Source organism: Salvia splendens, chromosome 21, assembly GCF_004379255.2.
Source record: "Salvia splendens isolate huo1 chromosome 21, SspV2, whole genome shotgun sequence".
Lineage (NCBI taxonomy): Eukaryota > Viridiplantae > Streptophyta > Magnoliopsida > Lamiales > Lamiaceae > Salvia > Salvia splendens.
In genome coordinates, this window is record NC_056052.1 from 22515537 (window position 1) to 22533484 (window position 17948).

The 17948-nt window shown below is 39.1% G+C and overlaps 2 protein-coding genes across 2 annotated transcripts; both read left to right on the forward strand.

Moving 5' to 3' along the window:
- Positions 1-11596: 11596 nt before the first annotated feature.
- On the forward strand, positions 11597-12235 carry LOC121784383. Its single transcript, XM_042182531.1, has one exon. It carries the CDS (start codon positions 11597-11599, stop codon positions 12233-12235), a length of 639 nt encoding a protein of 212 aa, XP_042038465.1.
- Positions 12236-15321: 3086 nt separating this feature from the next.
- On the forward strand, positions 15322-15972 carry LOC121784384. Its single transcript, XM_042182532.1, has one exon. The coding sequence runs from the start codon at positions 15322-15324 to the stop codon at positions 15970-15972; it is 651 nt and encodes a 216-aa protein (XP_042038466.1).
- Positions 15973-17948: the final 1976 nt, after the last annotated feature.

Genomic DNA, 17948 nt, shown 5'->3' on the forward strand with positions numbered 1-17948 from the left:
CAAAAACTTTGTTTTGTAGCCCAGAAAATAAATTGATATTTGGCCCAACATCCCTTGCATTTTCAACCACCGTTTCAATTATGAAATCAATTTGTCACGCCGTATCATAAATTCATAATATTAGGTGAAGTAATAGAAGTCTTATTCCTTTACTTATTCTTCTATTACATCTTCTTATATTACAATTGCATCAAGTGTCATTATAAATGAAATAACATTATGCTGATATTTTCAAATATCGTAGAATAATATACAACCTATGTCCATAAAAATATATACTCTATAAAATTTTGAAAGGACAAACGTTTTAATGCACAATTGTCAATTGGTAAATAAGCGATAGTAAAAAAAGTTATTGAAGTATTATTAATAGAGAATGGTCCCAAGAAAAAAGTTTTCAAAATTAGAAAGATCATAATTTTAAGGGATATACTAAAAAGAAAATAGTTGTAGTATTCTTATAAATGAAATAACATACGATATTTTCAAGCCTCATAAATAATATTTTCAAGTAGTGCCTACTTGGAAACTTCGTTATCGATCGAGCAATCTACCCACCTTAATACCTTATCATTATCAAACGCATAATCACACAACTTTTGAATTACAGTATTAATTAATTTAGAAAAGTCAAAATCAGAATATAGTCGTTGCCGTATCCAGGTTATAATATACTATGCGTTTGTACTTTATAATAGTAGTAAAATTTTGTGTGTGTATGCGTTGCCCAAGAATAGAACAACTCCAATTTCAACTTGATTAATTCCCTTTAGATTTGAGTTAGTTACGTTGACTACGTCTGAAGAAGATATTGGGAGATTTCATACTTTCTTTTTTATTTTCACTGATTTTTATGGAATCTCGAGGAAATCTACCTTTATAAAGTCTAGATTATATATAGACACTCACGTACATATGATAATTAAAAGAATTAAAGGTTGGAAACTTGATTAATTAAAATGAGCACAGCTTGTTGTGTATTAGTGTAATCCAATTGGCAATAGATATATGCAGTCGTGTTGATTAATACAGTATAAGCATAACTTGTTCACGGGAAACTTGTCTTCTAAATATTGGAATACGTCAAACTTTGACTACTTAACCTTCTGCAGTAGTTGTAGTTCTACCCACTTGCAAAAATATTCATATTCCCTCACACACATATTCTAGAACATGACAAGAAATTGAAGATATTAAGGTCACATGATCATGTAAACGGAAAAAAAATGAAAGAGAATGACATCTTTTTTCTCTTGGCTATTATTGGTAGGCCTCTTGAATATTAGGCAAAACTTTCTATGACGTTAATCAACATGGATAATGAATGATATGCATTGCTCACTACCACTTATATCCATCAAATCATCCCTAAATCTAAAGATACTTTATCTCTCAAACTGATTCAAAAACCTTTAAAAATTCTACTAGACAAAACAACAAAATATTGAAAGTTGTTTTCCCCTTCTCATCTATCTCATCTCCCAAAACTCCCAAATAATTCCCAAAAATAGGAAAGCCTAAAAATGCCTCCACAAACCAATACATCAAAACGTAGACATATATACTACAAACCCTAATCATAGTGGCCTTCGTCTTAATATCCATGCGTATAAAAACCCCTAAATTCCGCCTCCGCTCCATCTCCATCTCCGTCGACACTCTAACGAAAAACATGGCCTCGTTCAACGTTAAACTCAACGGCCAAGTGGCCATGAAACACACGAATTTCGGGCACTTCAAATATCCCGCGAGCACGGTGTCGTTTCTCTAGCGGGGGAAATGCCGTCGGCACCGCCATGATTCAAAGAAGACGGTGACGATGGATTGTACCATGGATGTTGATACCAAGACTCGCGCGGTTCGGAATTTGAGATGCAATTGAAGATTGGATTTTTAATCTTTCTTTTATACAAATTCATCTGCTTGTTTGTTTGTTTTTTTAAAAAAAAAATAATTTTACTTATGATTTTATCAAGTGTTTGACACTAGAAGAAAGTCAATGTGTCTATGATAACGTGTAATTGTAAGATTGTTGCCTCGTTGTGTGGTATGTAAGATGTGATTGATTTGAGCGATTATTTGATTTCTCTTATGCTAAATTAATCATTTTTATATTCTTTGATGTTTATTTTCCATTCACCACCTATTAGATGAATATATCATAATAATCTGATTTATACATTTATAATGGTTCATTATTCCATGTTATGACCTAGATGAGAATCAAAATTATTACTATTAGAAACAAATCAGCATATTTTTATTTTACATTAATTTTCAATTTTCTTAAATGACCGAAATTAATAACCCAAAATTATCATGATTAATACAAAAAAATGATATCTGGGATATTTAATTTAAACAGTTGATTTATTGCTGAAATAGATTTAGTATTGTATTGAGGTTTAATTATTTTTGTAAATTTGTGTTGATAAAATATTTACTTCTACTACCACTACAAAAAAAACTTATCTTTTAAGGACACAAAAAGTTAGGCGCAATTACGTGCGTTGAAATTTTTTTAAAAACAACAATAATTTAGGAGTCAAATTAAAAAAATCGCCTCTAGTTTAAGGAACGTAGACAAATATAGCTGTTATGACTGATTTGGTATTGCTAGGTGTTAGATCATCACGATGGGATCATGGAAAACACATTCCAATAAGATTACATTGGACTTTTCTCTATGTTTAATTAATTCATAAACACACACGCACCATACTCCAATGACTGACAAAGTAGTGCTATGTTGTAGATCGTTAAGGAAGGTGAATTTCTTGGTTTCTAGAATTCCTTATTTTTACAAAAAAAATTGTGATGCAATGAGGATAGAAAGAAGAAGTGAATTATAATCTTAAAAATGCTACATATTTATAGACATAAAATATTGAGAAATCCTCATAAACGTAAATGTTGCCGTTACAAATAACAATCAATTATGTTTCCTATGAATTATTGGGATTATTAAAATGTAAATATGCATACGAGTCGTATTACATAGTTGCAATCACTATTTTAATACTTTTACAAATGTTTACAAATTTTTTGAATTATTGTAACTGCCGTCAATATTCCACTCCTCTTTAATTTCTTTTTGGAGTAGTATAAAATAAAACTTTCGCATCCAATAAACTTATGACTTTTGTGTATTTAATTTGTAATGATGGTAATTCTTTAAATCTACGTTACTCCTACCATGAATTATAACCTTGTATTTTAATGATAGAGTCTACACCATATTAACATTCATGATTGTAACTGCAATGATAATCATGAACTTGTAACTGCAATGATAATCATGAATGATGGTTGGGCGAATTTTTGATGGTAGTAAATGCGGGTAAAAAATATATAGATCACGACACAAGGAATTACGTGGTTCGATTTACTGAGGTAAATCTACGTCCACGGGAAGAAAGGAGGGCAAGATTGTATTGCTTGATCTGGTTTACAGCTTACAAATACAGACTTGCTATATGATATTTGATGTCTAGAGAGCTTTCTTTCTCCACCTTTAGTCTATCTGATCTAAGTTCTATTTATACATTGAACTAAGATCGTGGCTTGCATCACCACTAACTAGGTCGTGGCTTACATCACCACTAACTAGGTTGTGGATGTCGTGGAGGTCATGAGATCCTGCATGGGTCCACTATCTCTTTGTTTGGTCCGCTATCCTGCATGAGATCCTGCATGAGTTGACACCACTAAATAGATCGTGTAGTGGAGGTCGTGGAGGTTCTGCATGAGTCCACTATCTCCCAGTTCGGTCGAATACTGAGACCGAACTGCTGAACTATTGCCGAGCAGCTTTTGCCGATCTGAGAGTAGAGCTTGATTGGTCGGCTTTTACCGAGCTGTAGGCTGGGGCCGAACTCTTTGGTAATGCCGAACTGATACTCTTCCTTGGGCTTTGGGCTGATGGGCCGTCACTGCTATTGGGCTTGTTTAGTACGTACCCCATCACTACCCCCCCGAAAAGCGAAGTGAATCACTTCGGCGAAGCGAGTCACTTCGGCATTCTGGATAAAGGTACGGGGAAGACTGACGTCAGGGGACGTGCCTTGCGCGTGACTGCATTAAATGCGACAGTAAAATCCGGCCGTTGAATCCTGAAAAGGTGGGATTCGAAACGGTGCGATGATTTTGAAATCTTCTCCGAATCTGATAAATACGTCCTTTCTTCATCATTTGAACACTTTTGCTATTGCTTCTTCTGCATTCTCTCTCTTTTGCGTAAAAATTTCCTTCCGCTTTCAAGAATTTCTTCAGAATTTCTTCAGACTTTCAAAGAGTAAGAACCATGTCTTCTTCTTCTTCTTCTGAGTCAGGTAGCGGTAGGAAAGGGGATAAGGGGTCTTCTAGCCGGAAAGAATCCGGGGAGAAGACCGTAGAGTATTTTCACAGCATCTTGAGTAAGGATACTGTGATATCCCTACACGAAAAATATTTTTTTCCTGGGGGGAAGGTTGCGATTCCCGACGACCTTCATAGGGCTGACTCGCCGCCGGAGGGTTACGCCACCGTTTATGAAGCCGGCTTGGAATGCGGGCTTCGTTTCCCTCTTCCCCCTGCCTTTGTAGAGCTGCTTGATTTTTTTCAACTCCCTTTAGGTCAGGTGACTCCGAACTCTTGGAGGCACTTATCGGCCTTTGCTGCCGAACTGCGTAGGCTAGATAAGGATCTGTCTCTGAGGGCAATCCTTAATTTCTTCCAGTTTAAGAGAAAAGGATGTTGGTTTTACTTGATCCCTTTACAGCCTTTTAGGGCCTTCTGCAAAACCAAGTGGCCAAAGTGGCAACATCGCTTCTTTTTTTATAATAGGACAGCGGCTCCGGGCTTTCCCTGGAGAGGGCCGAAGTCCGTGATTCCTCATCCTCGGTTAGAACCGTTGGACGAGCTCGAGGGCGAGCTCAATAAGATTCCTATGATTAGGAAGCAGTACCTGGAGTCTGAGCTCGTCAAGGGCGACTTCGTGTTCGACTCCTCGTCTTCGGACGAAGAGACCGAGGGTGAGGAATTCTTTTTTGTGCCTTACTGCTTTTGTGGCGAAAACTAACTTTGCTTTCTTGCTTTTTGGCAGTGAACATGCTAAATAAGATTAGCCGCAAATCCTCCGAGCTTAAGGAGCCGGAGAAACAGAAGGTTACCAGCTCGGCGCCTGATGCCGACAAGAATCCGAAGAGGCAAAAGACCTCTTCTTCGGATCCAAAAAAGCCGGAGTCGACTTCGGCAAAGGGGAAGACCCAGAAGCCCCCAAGAGCGCCGGAGAGAGACATCGTCTTGGCGCCCCCTTCGGAGCATGTCTGTGAGCCTTTTGCATGGCCAACGGACTTTGCCGAGGTAACTTCTCTTCTTGATTCTTTGGCTTTGCTTCTTTCCTATGTTTTTTTGGTGGCCCCTCTGTTGACTCTTTCCTTTTTCCATTTTCAGAGGAATAGCATGCTCAGCAAGCTCGTCGCAGTCGAACTCTCTAAAGCGTCCAGCGACTATGCTGAGATGCAGAGGAAGTTGGCGGCTGCTCGTCACCAGGCCGAACAGGCTAAGGCAGACTTTGAGAAGGCCAGAGCTGCTAAGATCTCGGCCCAGGATGAAGCCCAGTTTGCCAAAAACCAGCTCGTCATCCAGCGAGAGCAGACGAAACGGAGGGATGCTGCCGCCGTGGTTGCCCAAGGGGAGGTTCTCCGTGCTTTCGCGGAGAAACTCTTTCTGAGCAATCAATTTTCGGCCTTTGTCGGTGATCTGCTGAAACTGATGACCGATAATGCCGAGCAGGGGCCCGAAGTCGTCCTGCCGCTGTACGGCCGAGAGATAGCAGCTCGTCTCCAGAGTCTGCCGCTCCTTGAGGAGCTTGCTTCGTCCTCGGTCCTGCTTTCTGCTGACCGAGTTCGTAGTTGCCGAGCTGACCGGGACGAGAATATGGAGGCTATCTTTGCCTCCTTAGGGCCAGTTTCACCCGCTCCAATTTTCCACGGAGAGGGTGAGACCGAGCAGCTTGATCAGCAGACCGGAGACAGGCAGGCCGAGCAAGAGGTGCTGCTGATCGGTGATGGGGGCACCGAGCAGGCTGGGGGGAGCAAGGAGGCCGAGGCTGAAGCTGAGGCAGACAAGGAGAAGGAAGCTGAAACTCACCGAGGAGCCGGAGACGAAGCTGGCGGAGTATGATTTCGTCTCCCTTCTCTTAGTTTAGTTTCTTCCTTCTTGTAAAATGGCCTTGAAGCCCTCCTTGTGTAAAAAAATTTTTTTTCTTATGAATGAAAAAATTCTTCTTTCTACACTTGTGTCTTCGTATAGCTTTTCGTACTCTCTTTTACTCCTGTTGTGGTTTACTACCTGCTCAGTAAACTGAAATGCCGAACTGACATAGCTGCTTTGTATTCTTAACTCTTAAGGAGCTGGAGGTACTTCACTGGAAGCGGCTGTACTCTTCCGCTTTAGACGAAGCTGAGAAAAAAGCCATAGCTGACCAGATGAAGAATGACGAACTCTTGGCTTGTTTAGTGAAGCTGGAGGCCGACAATAAGGACTTAGAATCCGAAAAGAAGGATCTGGAGGCCGAGCTGAATACTGCCGTCGCTGAGAGGACTGCGTATGAGGATTTCATCTGCGGACGCGGGGGAATGAGCATATCTGAAGTTCAGAATCAAGTTGATGAACTGTGGGAGGAGCTTCATGTACTCCGGAGGAACAATGCGGTGGAGAGCTCGGCTTGCCAACAAGTTGTGAAATCATTGCGGCGCTGGGCTTCTCGGTACGACATCGTTCTTTCCCGGCGTCCTTCAATCGAGAGATTCCTTAGGCATTTCCCGCCAACAGATGCTCATACTCCAGCTCAAACCTCTGATCCACTTGCTCAAAATCCTACTCCAAATCAGCAACGAACTCAGGAGCAACCGGAAACGTCAAGACGAGAACGGACTCAGGAGCAACCGGAAACGTCAAGACAAGGACGGACTGAAGTTCGTAGAGGAGCTGTGATTATGAGTGAGCAAGATCAACAAATGCTTCGTGAAGAGACTCTTCGCCGCCGAGGTGCCAGAACTTCCCGGACTCAAGGAAGAGGCGGTAGGTCGATCAGAGCATCTCGTCGACCTGCTTATTCTTCAGCTGCCCGGAACGCCCGAACTCGGCTTCACGAGGATTTTTTGAATAGGTGGCTCAACTTTAGCAACCGTGGACAGTAGAATAGTCCTTTGTAATAGCGTAACGCCTTCTCGTAGGGCAGTGGAGTTGTATGCCGAACAAGTTTTAATAAATGAAATCTTCATTTCGCTTCTATCACTGCGTATTTACAGCTCAGCGAAAAAATTTCATCGTGCTCGTCCTCGGTCTTATGAAGTAAACTTCTTTGACCGGACTCGTCCTAGGTCTTATGAAGTAAGCTTCTTTGACCGGACTCGTCTTTGGTCTTATGAAGTAAACTTCTTTGACCGGACTTGGTCCTCGGTCTTATGAAATAAACTTCTTTGACCGGACTCGTCTTTGGTCTTATGAAGTAAACTTCTTTGACCGGACTCGTCTTTGGTCTTATGAAGTAAACTTCTTTGACCGGACTTGGTCCTCGGTCTTATGAAATAAACTTCTTTGACCGGACTCGTCTTTGGTCTTATGAAGTAAACTTCTTTGACCGGACTCGTCTTTGGTCTTATGAAGTAAATTTCTTTGACCGGACTAAGCTTGTGTCCTAATTTGGCGAGTTTTATCGCTCGGATCGGACTTTCCCTTGTCCTAATTTGGGGATCGGACTTTCCCTTGTCCTAATTCGGCGAGTTTTATCGCGTGGATCGGACTTTCCCTTTGTTGCAGTTCGTTTCAGACGAACTGCTTGTTTCTTAAGCTGAATTGTGGTCTTGTATCCTCCTTAGAAGCTTGGACTCACAATCGTTGGCTTATATATGTTCTAAAAAGGGGATCAGCCTTCGAAGAACAAGATACCTCAGTAACATTTGTAAGAGACGACACGCACATAGACAGACAAAACGCACATAGACAAACATGAAAAACAAGTAAAAAACAAAGAAAGCACATACCCCTAGGACCGAACTAGACACAAGACTGACTGACCGGACTGTCTCTTACAAATGGAACTTCTTGAGGTTGGAAATGTGCCATGTTCGGGGTACTTGTTCTCCTGACATGTGAGTCAATTTGTAAGACCCTTTGCCGAGGACTTCTGACACCCGATATGGACCTTCCCATGTGGGTTCGAGTTTGCCCAGCTTTTCTGCTCGGCTTACTTCGTTGTTTCTCAAGACGAGATCTCCCACTTGAAATTGCAGCTTTTTCACCCTTTGGTTATAATACCGGGCTACTTGCTCCTTGTACTTGGCTGCTTTTATGCAGGCCAATTCTCTTCTTTCTTCGGCCAGATCTAGTTCGGCTCTCAGTCCGTCATCATTCATTTCTGAGGAGAAATTTAGAGTTCGGGGACTGGGTACGCCGATCTCAACCGGAATCACGGCTTCAGTGCCGTACACCAGACTGTACGGAGTTTCACCGTTGGAGGTTTTGGGTGTAGTTCGGTAGGACCATAAGACTTGAGGGAGATTTTTCTACCCATTGTCCTTTGGCTTGTTCAATGGTACGAACTGAGCGGGCGGCTTCTCAGGATTGAGACGTGGCCCCAATCGGTCTTGCACCGGAGTCCTTTGAATCCTTTCAAAAGGAGTTCGGCGAGGATGTCCCTGATCGCCAAAAGGAGTTCGGCGAGGATGTCCCTGATCGCTATGATCGGGCTTCCTCCTATCTCCTCGGGATGAGCTGTCTAAAGACCGTTTGCGACGGTCTGCCTCATCGGCACGGGAGAACTGGTCCGCAATGTCCCACATCTCTTGAGCTGTTTGCGGACTGCATTCCACGAGCTTTCTGTAGAGAGCTCCGGGCAGGATTCCATTTTGGAATGCCGAAATGACAAGTAGATCATTGAGATCATCTACTTGTAGGCATTCCTTGTGGAATCTCGTCATAAAGTCGCTGATCTTTTCGTCGCGACCTTGACGTATAGAAAGCAGCTGAGCCGAAGTGATTCGGGCTTCCGCTTTCTGAAAGAACCTCCTGTGGAAAGCATCCATTAGATCTCGGTAAGATCTAATGCTGCCTTGGGGGAGGCTATCGAACCACCTTCTTGCGTTCCCGATAAGCAGCTCGGGAAACAGCTTGCACATATGGACCTCATTGAGACCCTGGTTCGCCATGTTATACTGATAGCGTCCCAGGAAGTCATGAGGATTCACTAACCCGTCATAAGTCATCGACGGAGTTCGGTAGTTCTGTGGCAAGGGAGTTCGGGTGATATCGTCCGAGAACGGAGTCTTCAATGCTCCGTACATGGCGAACCCGACATCTCTTCGGTATGGAGGAGATGGAGTTCTCCTGTGATTCCGGTACCGAGGAGGAACAGGAACATGTCGGGGTTGAGGATTCTTCTTCCTGGAAGACACGGCACTACTGCGGTAGTGACTTTCATGTCTGGATGAGGAGGGAGAATCCACCGTTTTCGTCTCCGGCTTTTGGCCCTTTTGCAGGAAAATTAAGAACTCTTCCTGCTTCTCGGCCAAAAACAACTTGACAGCCTCGTTCAAATCGGGCTGCTGGGAAGACTCGGTGCGATGAGTCTTTGAGCGGCTTGTTCCTTCTCCGTGAGAACTGGAAGTAGATTTCTCCCGAGGCTGTTTTCCAGACCTGCGGGCTGGACTAGCTTCCTCATGGTTATCATGAACGGTATTATGGGTGTTACGTGATCTGGTATGCATTTTTTTGGGGTGGAAAAAGGGTCAAAAATTCGCTTTATCACAAATTTGGTTCTCTGTTTCCCACAGACGGCGCCAGTGATGGTTGGGCGAATTTTTGATGGTAGTAAATGCGGGTAAAAAATATATAGATCACGACACAAGGAATTACGTGGTTCGATTTACTGAGGTAAATCTACGTCCACGGGAAGAAAAGAGGGCAAGATTGTATTGCTTGATCTGGTTTACAGCTTACAAATACAGACTTGCTATATGATATTTGATGTCTAGAGAGCTTTCTTTCTCCACCTTTAGTCTATCTGATCTAAGTTCTATTTATACATTGAACTAAGATCGTGGCTTGCATCACCACTAACTAGGTCGTGGCTTACATCACCACTAACTAGGTTGTGGATGTCGTGGAGGTCATGAGATCCTGCATGGGTCCACTATCTCTTTGTTTGGTCCGCTATCCTGCATGAGATCCTGCATGAGTTGACACCACTAAATAGATCGTGTAGTGGAGGTCGTGGAGGTTCTGCATGAGTCCACTATCTCCCAGTTCGGTCGAATACTGAGACCGAACTGCTGAATTATTGCCGAGCAGCTTTTGCCGATCTGAGAGTAGAGCTTGATTGGTCGGCTTTTACCGAGCTGTAGGCTGGGGCCGAACTTTTTGGTAATGCCGAACTGATACTCTTCCTTGGGCTTTGGGCTGATGGGCCGTCACTGCTATTGGGCTTGTTTAGTACGTACCCCATCAATGAACGAAAAATATAAAACGCCTGAATTAGAGACGGTTATAAAATTTGGTGACCAAATATATAGTTTTATTGAAAAATTTGCCCAAATTTTATAGTTATTTAAATTCATACCCAAAACTTATAGATATTAAAAAATAAGGCCAAAACTCGCCTTTTATATATGTATAGATAGATTAAATTTTCAATTCTTCAATCTTAATTGATTCAGTCAATTTTGGAGGGCATTTATACCAATGTTATTTAAATAGTAAAAAAATTAAAAAAACTTATGAACCGGCAATTGGCCGCTTCTTATAAATGAACTGAACTTAAACTTGACTTGAAGTCTAATTTATTCTACGTTCCTAGGAAAGATATGGGAGAGCTGGTCCAACCACAATTATTGTGTTGTAAAATAAACTAACACAAATGAGTTTTTTAGTATCTAACGACACTTTCAACTAGTTGTAAAATAATACTCCTGTATATTCCACCCATCCACCCCCCCGGCTCTACCAAAATAGTTCAAACTTCAAACCAAGTGTGTTAGACCAATTTTTACTGGCATTCACACATGATTTGATGTATGGTTGCAATAATTAATTAAATTAGTATCCAAAGTACAATAAAATTATAATTTAATAAACCATTGGAGTTTCTTATGCAAAAGTGAAAGATGCTACAATAGACTATATATAATAAGCATACAAAAGATTATAGAATTAGATCCCTTATATCACTCCCATCTAGAAGAGTGACCATAGCGTAAATGGTATGACGTGGAAACTCCACCTTATTGGTTCATGAGTCTCTATGACATTGTCAAAAACAGGGGGTCCCACCAGAAGCTTCTTCCCACCAAAAAGATTATGCCTTTCCTCTGCTCAAATAGTTAAATACACAAAGAAAGTCATGATTCAAAGTAGGCCGCTTCACGCGTTACTTTCCACTAAAATATTTACTAACACAATGTTAATGATAATTGAAATTCACAACACTATTTTCCACTACCATTTCTTGGTCTATATATATTGGAGTCCGAAGTCCTAACCCTAACCACCTCCAACACCATCGACACATATTTTCTTAGTTTTACAAAAACAAAACACATTTAACTAACATCAAATGGCTGAGAAGCAGCAATCAGCATATCCGGCCAACGGCTACGTAAGGAGCGGCGACACAGAGGCGGCCGCCGCTCACGACGCCATGAGAGAGCAGCGCAAGAAGAAACGCAACAAATGCATCCTCTACGTCCTCCTCTTCATTGTCTTCCAAACCGCAATCATCACTGTTTTCGCCTTAACAATTATGAAAGTCCGAACGCCCAGATTCCGCATCCGCGGCGCCGCCATCACCGATTTCAACGCCGGCACTGCGGCGAGCCCGTCGCTGCGGGCCACCATAACTCCCGAATTCACGGTGAAGAATGCCAACTTCGGGCGCTACAAATACAGGAGCACCACCGTCGAATTCTTCTACAGAGGGACCAGAGTTGGGCAGATTTCAGTCCCGAACTCGAAAGCCGGGTGGAGATCGACCAAGAGATTCATTCACTCCGCCGTCGAGTTGAATCTCAGCGGCAGCCCTCAGCTCGCCGAGGATTTGAGAGCGGGAGTGGTGCCGATCACGAGCACGGCGAGGATGGGAGGGAAAGTGGAGCTCATCTTCATCATGAAGAAGAACAAAGCTACCAATATGAATTGCACAATGGAAATCGTCACTGCCTCACCGCACACCTTTAGGAACATCGCCTGCAAATGATTTCTTTCTTTTGTAATTTAATTTTTTATTTTGGTTGACATGTAGTGTTTTAGCCTCTTTATTCTTTTTTGGTCTTTTTATTTCACCTTTTTCGCATTCTTTTTTCACATTGTAATATATGAGGTATAATATATTCTTGTCATATAGTATATACATATTTTTGTTACTTTGGAATCTCTATTAAATTAAATTAATCAGGTTGTGACAAAATATTTGAACCCGCATTCTGCATAGGTTTTACTCTTTTTCTCTATGAAAAATATAAACATTGAAAGTATGTGTTTTAACAATTAGTAAAGTAAGGGATAGATTGAAAGAAAAAATGATTGAATTATTTTTAGTAGAGAATGAGTATCACCTAGAGAAAATTTCTTAAATTTAAAAATTCATAATTTTATAGGACAAATTAAAAAAAAAGTTCATTTTTATGAGATTAGAGAATTGTCCTAACAGAATAGTCATTTGTAAATAGTTAATGACTATATATATGCATAATAAGATCATTATCTTTTGAACTCGAAGTTAAAAGTTCGTTATAACTTTCTGTTCTAGTAATAAAATCATTTTCATAGTAAAACAAAAATTAGATACAAGTTATAATCAAATCTTAAATAATGGCAACTAAGAAACAGACAACGAAAAAGTAAGAAATGTCAAACATGGGGTGCCTAGCTAGAATCAAACTGTACATTTGTTTATAAAGTCAGAAAAAGGATGCTCGGGTAATCGGGTTAATTAATTATTTAATTCATAAGCTCACCTCAAATTTTTTAGACAATTAAAGCTGACGTGTATCAAATAGTTTGTCTAAAATTCCAGCCTGGAAACGTAAAAATTTGACATTTTGTATCGGAAAGTCCAGCTTCAAACTATTAGCAGCATATGTAGAAATTGAAATAAAAAATGGTAGGAGTACATCTTTTAATATAGAGACACCATTTTGATGTTCCTTCCACAACTTTTGTTGTTCTTAGTTTTATTTATAGAGTAATTAATTATATGGAGTATAATGTTTAGCATTTAAGTTTCAGTTATTAGTTGAAGAATAATTATATGATTAATTGATTATTTCGTAATTAGGGTACATGATTTTTAAAAGTTTCACTTTTTTAGTCAAAATTGTTAATTAAACTTTGTAGTACTCCTCGAGCCCAATAAAATATGATAGTACGTAGTAATACATAAATTTCGTGAATGTTATTTTTAGAGCTCGAATTTTGATTCAATATTTTAAGTGCCATTTTAGGTTCCTCCCTCTTGACAAAAGTTCCCAACTTTATTTAATTTTTTTAATTAGATATATAATTCTAGTACATATCATTTATGTCATGTCATGCATAAATTCTTTCACGGTTTATTAGTCTTTTTGGGGTGGCTCTTAATTATTGTACATATGTCTAGATCGACCCTACATAAAAAATGGAGGGTGCAATAAATTTAAACAATGGGTCATGCAATTCGTTATGATTTTATTATCTTCTTGGCCGTATCACGTATTCACGTATGTAAACATAGTTATATTTCACATAATTAACCATCATCGAAACAACTGTGGATTCGATTTATTATTATACTATTATGTGGAGTGTTTTAAATGGCAAATATTTCGACAAATTTGTACGCATAAGTTTTTTTCTTTATTTTGAGAATAAGAGAATCGTTGATCACTTCAAATAAATAAAGCGTGTAGCATCTTTTTCTTCCGTCATGTCATGTGGGTGTATCGTTGAGATATTCGGTGACTTATCTCATATCGTAAATACGAAATTACGACTATTTGTATCAGAAATTTATTTGGAATAATACATGACTTCTAATAAATAAATAAATAGACCGTATCTACCTCCCATAAAATCTACTCCTATATAGTAATATCCTAACTAGTTGCATGATTGCATCTAGGTAATTGGCTTTCATGAAAAGGCTTTAACTAGGTGACATAATTTATTATACCCGCTTTCTAAAGAGAAATAAACAAATTGGGCAAGGAATTAAGTCAATCGATCACTGCAACAAAAAAATCGTTAACGACCTTTCTAGACGATAATTTGTGTTTCTAAATATACCACCAACGCTTCAAAAGGATGTCTTTATTGTTGATGTCATAACTAAAATTAGAGGACGTAAATGGAAACGCTTCTAAAAAAGTAAAAAATTTAAGTTAATTTGTACTTAATTTAAGGATGCTTCCAGGGGCGTAGCCACTTGAGGAGGGTAGGGTGCAAATGCCCCCCTCAAAATATTTTTTTTACTATTTTCTTCTTCAATTTTTGCAAAATTTTCAATTTCCTTCATAAATGTCCTCCCTCAAACTCTAAAAATTTCTTTATAAATATAATTTTGCCCCTTCTGAATTAAATTCTTGGATCCGCCCCTGGATGCTTCTGTAGCGTCCTAAATTGTTATTATTTTTTAAAACTTTTCAACACAAGCAATTGGGTTTCAATTTTTTGTGTCCTTAAAAAATGCTGTAACCTTTTTTTTTGTAGTGGATAATTATGTGACATGCATCTTTGTTTTGTGATAGTTAATTGGTGATCGATTATCATTATGTATTCTTCTGCGTGTGAAGGATGTAATTAGCGATTAAATTATAAAACTTTATAACCTCAAATATTACGCGTCCAAAAATTAGAAAATAACTGTATTAGTAAAGTCAACATTGAAGAAAACACCCTAAACATATCGTAAGCAGAAGCTTCTATCCATAATTATACCTTCATGTGGACGGCTTTGTTGAAAAAGCTAACTTCTCAACCAATCAGAACAGCCGCTTCACGCGTAATAACTCAGCCGCTTCAAGCCAAACTTTCACGTTTGCATTTAAGAAAATATTTTACCAAATCTTTAAAAAAAATTAATTTTTATTAGAGTTTCTTTATACTATTAGTCTGAAAATAAATAGAAATCGAAATGATATTTAAATAATAAAAATAATATTTTGAAAAATTATATAATACAAAATTACGAAAATACCCCTTTATATATTATCCTATAAATAAGCCAGTTCTTCCAGCCTTGAAGCAGAGCATACATATATTTCTCCACTACTCTTCTTCTGCATTTAGAAAAATTAATCTGAGAATATGGCCGAAAAGGATCAACAATCAGCATACCCGGCCAACGGCTATGCACGCAGCGGCGACACGGAGGCCGCCACTGCTGCCGCCGCTCACGACGCCACGAGAGCTCAGCGGAAGAAGAAGCGCAACAAATGCATCCTCTACATCCTCCTCTTCATCGTCTTCCAAACCGCAATCATAACCGCATTCGCCCTAACAATTATGAAAGTCCGAACTCCCAGATTCCGCATCCGCGGCGCCGCCATCACTGATTTCAACGCCGGCACTGCGGCGAGTCCGTCGCTGCGGGCCACCATAACTCCCGAATTCACGGTGAAGAACGCCAACTTCGGGCGCTACAAGTACCGCAACACCACAGTCGAATTCTTCTACAGAGGAACCAGAGTGGGGCAGGTTTCCGTCCCGAACTCGAAAGCCGGTTGGAGATCCACTAAGAGATTCACTCACTCCGCATTCGAGTTGAATCTCAGCGGCAGCCCTCAGCTTGCTGAAGATTTGACCGCCGGAGTTGTGCCGATCACGAGCACGGCGAGGATGGGAGGGAAAGTGGAACTCATTTTCATCATGAAGAAGAACAAAGCTACTAATATGAATTGCACCATGAATATCGTCACTGCCACGCCGCAGAGTTTTAGCAACATCTTATGCAGATGATTTCTCTCTGTTATAGGAGTATATTTTGATTTTCCATTTCGATTTACATGTTTTTTTTCTCCTTTTTTTTGCCCCTTTTTTTTTAATTTTTTCCTTTTACGCATTCTTTTTCACGTTGTAATATATGGCACGTATATATAAACTCATATAGATTTTTTTTACTTATGGAATACTCAATCATGCCTAGTAATATTCTTTGCTTTCTGATGATGAACCATGTGACTATAAAACTTCTTTAGTAGACGATAAGCTTCTTCACTGGACACAAATTCCATCATTTGAATCTGTCATTATATATAAAACTGATTTAGATCCTGTAGTTAATTGCTTAACATACGAAATTCGGTGCCCACCACCGGCCGAGCAGGCGAATTAATAATGCCATTTATTCTGTCCCGTTAATAAATTAGTAGTACCTTATCACCAATAATTATATTGTTTGATAAAAAAAGTTTATAAAATTTTAATTCGGGTTTACTAGTGTAATTATCAATTTAATTGTAATTTTACCAATTTCAATCATAATTGGAAATTTATTAAGTCATTTATAATAAGTCAATAAATGGTTGTGAACTCCAGAAGGGAAAAAGGAGCAAGCATGGAAAAAAGCAACAAACGCCAAGCTTATTAATTAATTCATGTTTATAAGTCAAAGAAAGCATGCATACTCCATATAAAAACAACAATATGTGAGAATCAATTTTCTTTAGGTCTTGTCCTCTTTATATGTATGTTCGATCTAACTAATACTTAATTTGCACAAATATAAAATATAATAGTAGTATGAAATAATATTGACAAGCTAGACACAAGTCACATTTTTTGGTTGATAAACTTACAAATATTTGAATTAGTGAGAATGAAACCACTATATTATGCATCTGCCATATCCTAACAATAGTACTTGGAAGTTGGAACCCTACATTCTTATTATATCAATTTGGACAATTTCATCAATTAGTTGTATATGCTCCTTTCATGTTTGAATAATGTGTTGTAAATACGGTCTGTTGCGTTAAGGAGAAAGGTCAGTCTATTAATTATCTCATCCAAAAGGGGAAAACAAAAGCAAGACTTTATTTTCCTACCAATTAATTAGTATTTAATAATATTTACACCATGCCTCTCAATCAGATATTTTTACAAATTTTGAAAGAGATGTACACCCTCTGAATTTTCTTCATTAAGGCTTGAGTTTCGTTGCAAATTACGTGTGGATTTGCTAATAATCAAAATGTGTTATTGTTGTGGTACTTCTCGACCGAATGAAATTTATCAACTAAGTTGAAATTTATCAATTTAGTTAAATTTATCTTGCTATTAATCATAGTTGATGTAATTCTAAGCTTTTTAGATATGTTAAATGATTGTATCGATAGGCAGTTGCGCACGCCAGGCGATGCGGCACCAGCTTCACAGTCACACAAATGGTATGGAGGCAAATCGTCGCGTCCTAGGGTTTTTTCGAAGCCCTAGTTTAGAGGAGGAATATGGCGAGAGAGAAAAAAAAATAACAAACTTAATAGTACTGTATTTCTTGAATGGTGAAGGAATACAGTAGCCCAATTTATAATTATCTAGACTTTATGTGATTCGATAAGAACTTGTAGCGATAGAGCCCGTAGAAAATAGGAGTAATAAGAATACATTGGAGCCCGCGGTTCAAAATGACATGAACACGTTTGCAAAGTAATTTACTAATGCGATGGAGCACCTAAAAATATCAGCGGAAGCTTCTATCTATAATTAACTAATTATAGTATACATGAATTAATTATAAAGTAAGCTCACCAAAGAAAGTCATATTAGCCGTCTCACGCGCTATAACTCAATCAAATTCAAGTGTTAATTTATAATTTAATAAGGTACTAATAATATCTTCCAGCCCAACACTTTGACTATCTATATATTTCCAAGGCTATATTAATATATATTTGAACTCGCATCACCTCCTCCACCATCAACCTCTTCAAATT

Coding starts and splice junctions, on each gene's coding strand:
- LOC121784383 (XM_042182531.1), top strand. CDS start 11,597: ATGGCTGAGAAGCAGCAATCAGCATATCCGGCCAACGGCTACGTAAGG.
- LOC121784384 (XM_042182532.1), top strand. CDS start 15,322: ATGGCCGAAAAGGATCAACAATCAGCATACCCGGCCAACGGCTATGCA.